General features: G+C 46.5%; 1 protein-coding gene across 3 annotated transcripts in view; it reads left to right on the top strand.

Moving 5' to 3' along the window:
* The first annotated feature begins 1,284 nt into the window (after window positions 1-1,284).
* Ube4b (ubiquitination factor E4B) overlaps window positions 1,285-12,015 on the top strand; it is a 103,676-nt gene continuing 92,945 nt past the window's right edge. Inside the window, 1 exon segment of one of the 3 annotated variants that reach the window (NM_001271198.1) lies at window positions 1,285-2,148. In NM_001271198.1, coding sequence (NP_001258127.1) covers window positions 2,125-2,148 — 24 coding nt within the window. In that variant the 5' untranslated portion in view covers window positions 1,285-2,124. 3 annotated transcript variants of the gene reach the window in all.

Below are 12,015 nucleotides of genomic sequence, written 5' to 3'. Positions count from 1 at the left end.
CTGACATCAGAATAACTAGGGGTCCAAAATGGCTTACACAGATTTCCTTTCCTGGAAAGAGGAACGCCATCCTGAAAAGCCTGCAGCAGTTTAATTTTACTCACAAATTCTTTGCATATCTAGTAGTCATGTTCCCGTTTTTAGCATGTAGCAAACAAATTGTAACTATTTTAGTCACTTGTCCCCTTGGCTAAGATGTAACTCTTTTAAACAATAGTGGAATGTTTAAAATTATAGTTAAGCCAAGAGTAGCTGGTACTGAAACCTTAGCACTTGGGAGGCAGAGGCAGGCAGATCTCTGTGAGTTCCAGGTCAGCAAGACCCTGTTTCAAATATATACATACACAAATACACAGGTAATGTTATAGTTGTGTAGTTTGTGATGGCGGTGCACACCTCAGCGTTCAGGCAGAAGGATTTCAATTTGGGGCTATCCGAAATTCATAGCAAGATTCTGTCTCAAGAACGATTAAGTACGAGATGATTATTGCTTTTATAATCCATACAATATATATTTCTTGACAAAATCTGGATTTCTGTGGTACTGTTAAGATTTTTCAGTTTAGGGGTTGGGGATTTAGCTCAGTGGTAGAGCGCTTGCCTAGGAAGCACAAGGCCCTGGGTTCGGTCCCCAGCTCCGAAAAAAAGAACCAAAAAAAAAAAAAAAGATTTTTCAGTTTAGATTTATATATTGTTGTAAAGTAAGTTTTTGCTGTCTGGCCGAGCTGGCATTACAAAGGGCTTACTAAGTCGTTGTTCAACACATTCCTCAATAATTTGAATTTCTCATTCACTGGTACCTTCAGATTTTGTCAATACTCTCGAACACACTTAAAGCAGAACGCTCTCTAAAAGAACAGGTAAAATAAAATGAATGTAATTTCCTGTTAGTTTTCTTCCACGGGCTTTCCTGGGGGAGGGGAAGAGTGGAACAAGATATTTGCAGCATGGTGCTAAATGCTCCCATTTGTAGAAAGCAAATGGTTTTCTGATTCCTCTCTTTTCCTAGCGCCTATGGCAGGCTTGCAGCATCCAGGAGGTTTCCCAATTCCCTACACAGCAGGAGCCACCTGGGAACAAACCAGCACCACAGAAACCCAGGCGCGGACGAGCGCCCGGGAAGGGCCATCTTTGGATTGGCGCATCCTACCCTCAGCTAGCCTACCTGGGCCCCGCCCACCGCGCCCCTCGCCTCCGCCCAGTCTCCATGGTGACTGCCCGCCCCGCCTCCTCCTCTTAGCTTAGCAGCCCCTCTCGCCCCTCCCCCCGCTTGGCGCCGCTTAGGGGAGAGGGGGTGGGGCAGGGGGCGGGGACAGGATGCAAGCGAAGAGGAAATCAGCGGCGCGACGCCTTCTGCTTATTGGCTGGTGAGTCCGGGAGCCAGAAGCCCCGCCTCCCCAGCGAGGGTCACGTGATCCCTTTCAAAGATGGCCGCCCTGTTGTTTTGATGAATAATACTTGGTGGGGCGAGGGGGTAAGAGTAGGGTTGGAGGGGTAGGAGGTTTTACGCTTACAGCGAGCGCTTCGCCAGTCCCATCCCTCCCCTCCCCCTACCAAGGTTCTTGCGTGGAGGCGGGGCGAGCCTGGCCTGCTTTTAGAGGGGAGGGGCTTCCCGGTACGGTGCTGGGCTCTGCCTTGGCTGCTGTAGGGTCGCAGCGCCTTGGGGGCATCCACTGTGCAGTATAGCCGTTCCCGCCAGGGGCCAGGGGTGGGACCCTGAGCAGGGTCTGCGGGAGAAAAACGCAGCTGCCGCGTCACCGCCACGAAGACACGGCGCGCAGCGGGCACGAGCCGAGCTGGAGACCGCGCCGCCCGCTCTGGGTAACCTGGGAAGCTGAGGGGAGTCAGTGGCGCCTGGAGAGGACCCTGTAGCAGTGGCCGTGGCCAGAGGCGGCAGCTCTGGGCGCTTGCAGCTGGAGAAGCCTAGGGCAGTCCGAGTGACCGAAGCCAAGGCGATTCAGTGCCTCGTGTTCTTAGTTTTTAACCTCTGACTATGCAATTCTGAAACCTCCCCCATTGGGGGACCAGACAGCCGGATAGATACCTTCCACTCTCCTTTGCTCCCGCCCTGGTCTCAAGAACTGAAGGATCTCTCTAACGCCTTTCACCATTAAGAGGAAAGCGATGGAGGAGCTGAGCGCTGACGAGGTGAGGAGGCTGGGGCGTGGGGGGGCACCTTGAAAGGATTACTTGGCAACTCTTTGGCGCTTTGGACGGGGACGATTTTGCCCCAGTAGTGTCGGGCTTTTGGGATTGGGGAGGCAACGGAGATGGCATTTTTAATATAATGAAAGTAGTCATTCATCATCAGGTTGGTTGTAAGAAGCCCTTGCTCCCCTTTAGACTACCGTCTTCTCAGTATGTTTACCCGATCACTAAAATTCTCCAGAGATGAGAATGCAAGACCCCGAAGAGGGTCTCTCGTTTTATCCTCCTTTATTCTCTCGTTTCTTCATTCGAACTCCACTTGCTTTTCTTTGAGGGTGAGAAGACGAGTAGAGCATCTTGAAGGTGTTGAGCCTTTTTAAAAGGGTATTCAAGGAAGAGGGGCAAGATTTATATTGTGTGTGCCTGTGCCTGTTTAAAGGGGTTTTAAAGAACAATTTTGCACCAAATCATAATGTTTAATGACTGTTTTAAAAAGGAAGGATTTGAAATCCCAGATCCATGTGGCCATTTATTGTATAAATTGATCAAAGGTACCTTTGTGTTTGAGAGGTAGTTACAGATTCCTTGATATTTTAACATCGACAAAGTGTGTATCCGTAATAGTTTAAAAGATTCCAGTAAAAATTATACCAACTTAACAGATTACTAATGACTTCTGGTATTCTATATTGTTTTACTTTTGTTAGGACCCCTCCACCTTAAACTTGGCTTGTACCGTGTGAGATCATCAGAAAAGCAGAGGCAGTTAGGGAACTAGGGATTTCTGTGACTCAGTTGACTTTTTCCTGTCGTTTTACAAATTGAAAGCCTTCTTTTCAAGACCCCCGCTGGTTTAGTTTCTTCCACCCCTTCGTGCACGCTTCCCCTGCAGTATTACGAAAGTACTCGTCATCTGTCATCAGGTCTGTTGGAAGAGGCCCATGCTCCAGTTTTGGCAGTGGTCTCCTCATGTTTATTTAGTCACCAAAATTCTCCAGGGATGGAGCACATACGTGGGTGAAGGGTCAGGTAGGAAAAACAAAACAAAACAATTCTGTGGCTTGTGATACTTTAGTTGTTAAGTCAGAATTGTTAAATTTTTGAGTCAGCTAGCTAGGTTTTCCTCAGCTACAGCAGGAGTGTAATCTTAAATCAGAAAAGGTCTGAGAAGTTAAAGGGATATCAGGAGATCGACTTAGAAATACTTGCTTTTATGTAGTTTAAAAAAGTATCCTGTTTTCCCTTTCATTCTAAAGAGACACAACCTGTGTTTTTCAGTAGCCCTTTACTTCTAAAAAGTACTATAATTTGTAACTAGTTCTTGGATTAGTGCCCTTTTCAGATTTGGTTTTCACTAACTTTTTTTTCAAACCAATAAAGTGTACAGATTGGTCAAAGATACTGTATAATCTGGAAGCTATCTTTTCATTTTGCTCAGTTCTTGAGATGGTGTAACTCTTTTAGTGACCATAAAAGGAACATGTATAACCTTTTGGAAGAAATGGAAGACATTTTTTTCCCAAGGTCAACAGAACACTAAAATGTATATGAGAAATTAAATTCACCAAATCATGATTAGTACAAAGGTATTACCAACCAATTAGTTGGCTTGACCACAATGTCAGTACAATTACTGGTCATTTTATTCTCATTAGAAGCCAGAACAAAAATCTCTTAAAATTTTTTTTCTCTCTTTTGAGTCTCACTGTGTTGCCCTGACTGGCCTCCAACTCACGGAGACCTACCTGCCTCTGCCATGAGTGATTACCAATTTGCCTAGCTTTAATCCAGTTTCTTTAATTCTGAGTTAGATGCGCATTTCTCAACAGAGATGTTTCCCAGAGGCGTTTTTTGCCTTTTTTTTTTTTTTTTTGTTATTCTGTTAGTAGAAACTTCTATCACAGATGTTGTAGGTGATGTTGATTTGGTTAAAAGAAATCACACGTGTCTGATTGACGGTTCAGGGATACATTTCAGAATCAAAACTCACTAAAGTGATCTCTTCACTGTAAGTTAGGAACTTGGACCGAATCAGAGTTTCATATTTTAGCAAAATGAAGATATTTGTGAATACAGGCTAGAGGAATAAAAACTGGTTTAACCAGATCAGGCCCCTCTCTCTCATGGGTCACCTTGAGTTCTTTTACTTCTTTCTGTGTATTTGAAAGGGTTGTTTATCTGTGAGGCTGGGTTATTTACGAAGTGCTCGAAGTGCTCGAAGTGCTCTACGGTGAGTCCTCTGTTACCCGGAACAGAGCTGTGACTAAGTCCTACCCCTTGAAGAACTTGCATTCCACAGCATCATTGTTTACACTGCCTTCACACCGTAGCAGCTACTCATGAGTTGTTCTCGGACCAAGGCAGTGAGTTCTGTAAGGAGGGCAGGCGTTTAAACTGCTTCTCAGCAGTGCTGATGAAATTGCTTTGAAATGATTTGTACCTTTTCCCACTCCTTTTCTGTCTCTCCTAAATCTTTATGACCTACTTCTGAGAGGCGGCTGGCTGGGACTACGGTGTGCTCAGTTTTAGAGGAGTGTTCGGTGTTCTTCCCAAATGCAGCATATATGACCTTGGATTACTATTGATTTTTAATACAGTGTCTTCCACTCTGGCTTTTTTCTTTTCTTTCTTTTTTTTTTCTTGGAGACAGGGTGTGGCTATATATTCCAGGCTAATTTTACACTTGTGATCCTCCTGCCTCAGCTTCCCAAGTGCTGGGATTACAGATGACGGTATTCTGTGAGTGGGGGAAGAGCGACGGTTGCAAACAGCCTTAGAAGTCTGTGCCTTGCCAGGCCTGGCGTGGCTGTTGTCTTCTTTGGTAAACAATTTGACGAAGGAAGAACTGTTTTGTGTAGTTTATAGGTGAGGAAACAGATTTAGGTTGACACTTGGCAAAAGTGACCTGATTTAGAAGTTACCTGGTTAGAATTCACGCTCAGGACTGCTGATTCCAAAGCCCCCTTTACTATATTTCACTGTCCAGCGGTTGTCCATGGACCGATCACAGCATCTACATAAATATCCTGCTGATGCCGAGTTTTCTACCAAGCGGTGTTTCGTATGAGTGCTTGGAACTGACTGACTTGTACGTAATGATGTTCTTGCATCAACTCTTCGCAACCCCAGCCTCAGATGGATTACTCCATAACTTCTGGGGTCAGGTTGGGTGACACAGGTAGGAATCCAAAATGTATAACATAGGGGCTGGAGAGATGGCTTCACAGTTAGAAGGACCCAGGTTCCGTTCTTACTGTATCTCCAGTTCTAGGGGATCTGGTGCTCTCTTCTGAACTCCAGGCACCAGGCACACGTGTACTACTTATCCACCTGTGCAGACAGAATACTCACTCACATAAAGTGAAACATAAGAATTATCTTAATGGGGGTTGGGGATTTAGCTCAGTGGTAGAGCGCTTGCCTAGCAAGTGCAAGGCCCTGGGTTCGGTCCCCAGCTCTGAAAAAAAGAAAAGAAAAAAAAAAAGAATTATCTTAATGTACAGTACAGATGTTGTGCCTCGTGCTCGTGTGAGACACTCAGAAGCATAGGAAGGGGTGGGATGCCTGGTGGGATGAGCGAGGTCTTAGGACTTTAGGAAAGTGCTCTGCTGTGTTATCCTCCTGAAAGGGATCCTGGGAGCTGGATGTGAGCCAGAGCAGCTCAGAAAATAGCACCGGGTGGTGGGCTTGATCGTGGGCGATGGCTGGCCTGTGGATGGCATCAGATCTTGGAGAGCTGTCTGAAAGTTTAGGAGCTTCAACTTTGTGAGAGAGACTGATCTCTCCCTTGCAGGGGAGCCTGGCAGGGTGTGCGCACAAGGTGCCTGAAGGAAGGTAGGGAAGGAAGGTGGTACACACTGGGAGGCAGAGTAGGAAGCTGCCGCTATTACAGAGTTCCACGGATTGAGGTGTCCACAGCAAGAAGGTGCTGAGCAAGCACATTGGGAACAAACAGTGAGCCACTAAAACAGTCTGGTTCTTCTCTGTCTTTTTGTTATTTATGAATATGAGCACACTGTCGCTGTCTTCAGACACACCAGAAGAGGGCATCAGACCCCATTACAGATGGTTGTGAGCCACCATGTGGTTGCTGGGATTTGAACTCAGGACCTCTGGAAGAGCAGTCAGTGCTCTTAACCTCTGAGCCATCTTTCCAGCAAAACACCCCTGGTGGTCCAGCTCTGTTGATAGAATTCTTACCTACCATGCAGGAGGCCCTTGATTCCATCCCCAGGACCTATTTAATCGATACAGTGATGCTTTCCTGTATCTGAGATTTGGGAGGTAGACGGGGGTGAGGGGGGTGGGGGATAAGAAGACAGCCTGGAATACATGAAATTCATATCAAAGATGGACAGACAGATAGACATAAGAAGTTTGAGGTTATCTTCAGTTACATAAGAGTTCATAGACAGCCTGGATATATGAAACTTGTTTCAAAGACAGACAGACAAACAGACAGACAGACACTCACTCACTCACTCACACACGTGGTGAGTTTGCTTGGTGATTTTCACTTGGGTTTTGTACTCAAATTCCTCTCTCCCTCCCCCCACCAAAGATCTATTTATTTATTTTATTTTTTTAAGTGTATGTGTGTGTATGGGGGGCGGTGTGTGTGTACATGCAGTTGCCTTTAGAGACGAGACAGATTTTCCTGGACCTGGAATTACAGATGGTCGTGAGATGCTAGGAGCCAAATTCAGGTCCTTTGCAAGAACAGTGTTTGCTTTTAATCGCTGAGCCATCTTGTCAGCCCTTTTTCGTCCTCCTGAAGACAGACACAATGATAGTGGTGACGTTACCTGACACTCAAGGACTTCTTTGTTGTAAGCTCTGAATTCCCCTACTACCTTTGCCATTATTGTCTCCATTTTACAGATAGGAAAATCTAGGTTAATAAAAATTAATCAGCTTGCCGAAAGACATGTAAACAGGCAAGCAGTTTACCAGCCCCAAGGCATAAGCCAGTTAATGTGGGATCTGGATTCCAATCTAGAGCCTAATGCGTAGGGAGGAGGAACACTGGGAAGCATTGGACTTCTACTGTCCGGTTGTTACAGCCAGGGGTGCCGGCCTCCGATAGCATAGCTCCGGCTGCTGCTGAAGGCAGGAGGGCATCTGTAGTGAGCTACTGACATGTCTGCCTTGGGCATTTGACTCTGTGCGCTTGTAGTTCACTTCCTGCATTCCAGTACCACTGAGAACTGCTTCTGGGGGTGGTGTGTTCTTCATAGAAAGCAGATAATACTTGGGCACATCGGCTGTTTTTTTTTTTTTTTCCCCCGGAGCTGGGGACCGAACCCAGGGCCTTGCGCTCGCTAGGCAAGCGCTCTACCGCTGAGCTAAATCCCCAACCCCGCACATCGGCTGTTTTTGATGATATGCCCTATAAAGGAAAACAAAGTAGCCTGAAGGAATTGAAAAACTGGGGTCAGTTTCAGGGGTGGCTTTTTTTTTTTTAAAGTATATAATTTATTTGAGTGCCTGAATGTAGATATTAGTAGGTGCTGGGGACCCATCATGTAGGAACCGAACCCTGCTCTTCGATAAGAGCGGTGAATGCTTTTAACCACTAAGGCATCAGTCTCTAGCCCCAGAGCATTGGGGGAAGTTTAAAACAGTTCCTTTTAGATAAGGTCTCAATTTGTGGCTCTAGCAAGCCTAGAACTATCATGTGTACACCGTAGACTGACCTCAAACTCACAGAGATCCATCTACCTCTGCTTCTGAGTGCTGGGATTCAAGTCAGTGGTTATCACGCTGGCATTGTTGAGGGGAGGGAGGCCTTATTACATAATGCAGGCTGGCCTCAGCCTCCTGAGTACCTGAGACTGCAGGCTTGAGACTACGCTTGGCTTAGAAAGGGTGTCTTTTGGTTTGGGGATTTAGCTCAGTGGTAGAGCACTTGCCTAGGAAGTGCAAGGCCCTGGGTTCGGTCCCCAGCTCCGAAAAAAAGAACCAAAAAAAAAAAAAAAAAAAAAAGAAAGAAAAGGTGTCTTTTATTTGTGTGTTGCATGCATGTGTGTATGTGAATGTGTGCACACATGAATGTGTGTGTGTGTGTGTGAAAATGTGTGCACACATGAATGTGTGTGGGTGCGTGCGTACTTGTGTGCTTGTGAATGTGCCTGTGTGTGAGTGTGCCTGTGTGTGCATATATGAAGACCGTAGGTAGATGTCAGGTGTCTTTTTGCTTGCTTGCCACCCTAGTGTTTGAGATGGGATTTCTCATTTGTCTTAGTCAAGTGGGGAGAGAGATAAGATGCTGGGCCTGGCGTGGGCTTTTCGAAACCTCAAAATCCACTCCCAGTGACACACTTCTCCAATAAGGCTGCGCCTCTCAAATAGTGCTACCCCTTGATAACTAAGCATTAGGTGTATGAGCCATGGAGAGGAGTATTAGAATTAAAATAATAAATTCAATTAATCCTCCCCCAGACTCCCATGTAGACCAGGATGGTCTTGAAATCAGAAGATCCATCCACCGTTTCCTCCCGAGTGCTGCAATTAAAGGTGTGCACTGCCACCATCCTAGGTAATAGAGTCATTCTTATCCAAACCACATCATCACTGGCCCTGAACTCACCGTGTTAGCTAAAATAGCCAGTGAAACCCTGCGCGCTCCCTGTCTGTGGCCTCCCAGCACTGGGGTTAAAGGTGTGTTGCCATACGTGGTGTACTAGTCAGGGTTCTCTAGAGCAACAGAACTTAGAGAATAGGTCCCTCCCTCCCTCCTTCCCTCCCTCCCTGTAGGATTTATTAGAAGGGGCACAAGCTATGATCCAGTTAGTCCAACAATGGCAGTCTACCAAAAGAAGGTCTAAGAATCCAGTAGTTGTTTGGTGTACAAGGCTGGATGTCTCCGCTGGGCTTCTACATACACTTGAAATCCTGAAGAAGCAACACGAACGCCAGTGAGGGAGTGCACTTGTGTGGAGAGCAAGCTTCCTTCCTCCATGTGCTTAATATAGGCTTCCAGTAGAAGGTGTGGCCCAGGTTACTGCAGGATCTGCCCACCTCAAGGATGCAGATTAGAAGTGGGCCTTCCCACTCCAAACGATTTCATTAAGAAAGAAATCCCTCGGGGTTGGGGATTTAGCTCAGTGGTAGAGCGCTTGCTAGCAAGTGCAAGGCCCTGGGTTCGGTCCCCAGCTCCGGGAAAGAAAAATAAAAAAAAAGAAAGAAAGAAATCCTTCACTCATCCTTTGGGTTTTAGTTAACTTCCAGATGTAGTCAGACTTACAACCAGGAGTGTACATGGCTGTTCTGTGGGTGCTGGGTTTCTGAATTTGGGTCCTTATGCCTTTACAGGACCATACGTTACGGTACAGTACAGTATGCACTTTAACCACAGAGCCACCTCCACAGCCCAGAATTTTTGAGAAGAATTTAAGGGACAATGGGGAACTTTTTTGGGGCAGATTGTTACGCCACCTTGGGGCCTGCTGTGAGGGGCCCAGTGGTGAGAGCCGGAGTCTGCTGCGTTCTCCCACGCTTCTGTCAGTTGAGCTACCACCTTCCCTGTCCTGTCCTTGTGTTAGTACTTGGGGTTGGGATGCTTCTCACTGTGGCAGGTTTAATTGCTGTTGACCAGTTGGTGTGTGACATGGCTGTTTCCTGCCCATGTGCAAATCTGGTTACACCTGTGGATGTCCCTTTGAGCAGTCTCTTACATACAGTTGCCTTTAAAAAGCAAACATGCTTTGGGTTGGAGAAATGGCCAAGCTTGTGCCTGCTGCCCAGGCTTGATGACTTGATGACATAGGAGTTCAGAGTCTCCAGCACCCGCAGGGAAAACTGGGGTAGTGCCAGGGCTTGGTCCTGAAGCTGAGCAGTGGAGATGAGAGATCCTCAGACTTCAGGGCCAGCCATCAAGTTAGCTGGCTCCAGAAACATCAGGTTCAGAGAGAGACCATGTCTCAAAAACTAAGGCAGCAGAAGAGAGTACCAGTGGTGGGCGTCTGGCCTCCACAGGGGGGTACGCACCTGCACATAAGTGCATAACACACATGCTGTGCTTGGTCTCAGCTCCATAAGCAAGTGCTGCTTTGTATGTATGGAGAGAGGGATGGAAATGGCAGTGGGGTGTGTGGTTGGAGTCCTGTCAGCAGCTCTTCATAGCCAGGCAACATCCAAGTGTCAGCAAAGTTCACAAGGGCAGAAGGCTGGTTCCTGAAGCTGTGCTGTACTTGGCAACTGAACGTACAGTTAGAATTGAGCTTGTTAGGAGCTCACACTGACCTTTGAACTCACAGAAGTCTGCTTGCCTTAGCCCCCAGGGGGACTGTGCAGCTGAAGGCCAGGGTGCTCCACATTATTGAGAAAGAGATCTTGAGGCAAAGTGACTATTGCTATGTCCTTGTCTCCTTTTTGCACAGGCTCTCACTGCCTCCCATCCTGACCTTGAGGGCAATCCTCCTGCCTCAGCCCCCTAAACCCTTGGGCTATAGGCATAAACCACCATGCCCTACTTGTCCCTGTTCAGTCATAAAGCATTTTGCTGTGGCTCCATGGGCAGTTTTTCCCTTTCTCTTGCTGGTACAGAGACGATTGGTGCAGCCTGCAGCCTGTGACAGCTCATACTTGTTCTTGTTTCCTTTTTGACACAGGTGTCGCTGTGGCCATGGCTGGCCTGGAATTTACTATGTAAATCAGGCGGCTCTGAATCCAGGGATCCACCTGTTTGAGCCTTCAGTGCTGGGCTCAGAGTTGTACACTGCTGCATTGTAGTGTGAGGTTTACTGTGTCTTAGGATTTTTATTGATGGGATACAAGTAACTTGGGAGGAAAGGAAAGGGTTATTTCCTCTGACAACCCTCATATCACATTTTACCACTGAGGAAAGTCAGGTCAGGAACTGAAGTGGAGTCCTTCGAGGAACAGCGCTTATTGGCCTGCTCTCTGAGTTGCTCATTGACCTTCCATAGCTCAGGCCTACCTGCCTAAGGGATGCTGCTAATCCCTGGGGGCTGCACTCTCCTACAGCAGTGGTCAATCTAGACAAATTTACAGACATTTCCACAGGCTGCTCTGTCGAGGACAGTCCCCTCAACGGAGATGTTTCAAGTGACTCTAAACTGTGTTAAACTGACAAAAAAAAAAAAAAAAACCTAGCTAGCACACAAATGACTTATGTTATTGAAGAGTCCATTCTCTCCTTTATGAAGAGAATAGATTAACAGGGAAATGGGGAAATCGAGAGAAAGGTGGGAGGTCACTGTGGAAGTACCAGGAAGATGATGGGGGGCAGCCAGCCAGGGCTGGTGGTTTGGGAGTCAGGATGGCTGTGGGGTTGAGGCGAGGGTGCAGAGGAGTCAGCTCGTTACTGGGCTGGGGGTCACAACAGAGATGCTTAACCAGATGGCTATTGAGCCTAAGGCCGGGTAGGAGGCTGAAGGCTGGCACAGCAACTCTGCGCCCAGCCACTGTCTTGTATGTTTCCCTAACATACGGCTTCATCTCTTGGCAAAGTGTGTCCGCATTTAGTCAGGGAGGAGAGGAAAAGGGAGGACAGACTCTTTCATGCACAGCTTAGATTTTTTGTTTTAAAAAGATTTTATGGGCTGGAGAGATGGCTCAGCGGTTAAGAGCACTGACTGCCCTTCCAGAGGACCTGAGTTCAAATCCCAGCAACCACATGGTGGCTCACAACCATCTGTCATGGGATCTGATGCCCTCTTCTGGTGTGTCTGAGGACAGCTACAGTGTACTTATATATAAGGATAAATAAATAAATCTTTTTAAAAAAAGATTTTATTTATTTTATATATGCACTTATATATAAGGATAAATAAATAAATCTTTTAAAAAAAAGATTTTATTTATTTTATATATGCACTTATATATAAGGATAAATAAATAAAT

Source organism: Rattus norvegicus, chromosome 5 (assembly GCF_036323735.1).
Source record: "Rattus norvegicus strain BN/NHsdMcwi chromosome 5, GRCr8, whole genome shotgun sequence".
NCBI classification, from domain to species: Eukaryota; Metazoa; Chordata; class Mammalia; order Rodentia; family Muridae; genus Rattus; species Rattus norvegicus.
The sequence above is the reverse complement of the archived record's forward strand: the minus strand, read 5'-3'. Positions and strand labels throughout refer to the sequence as shown.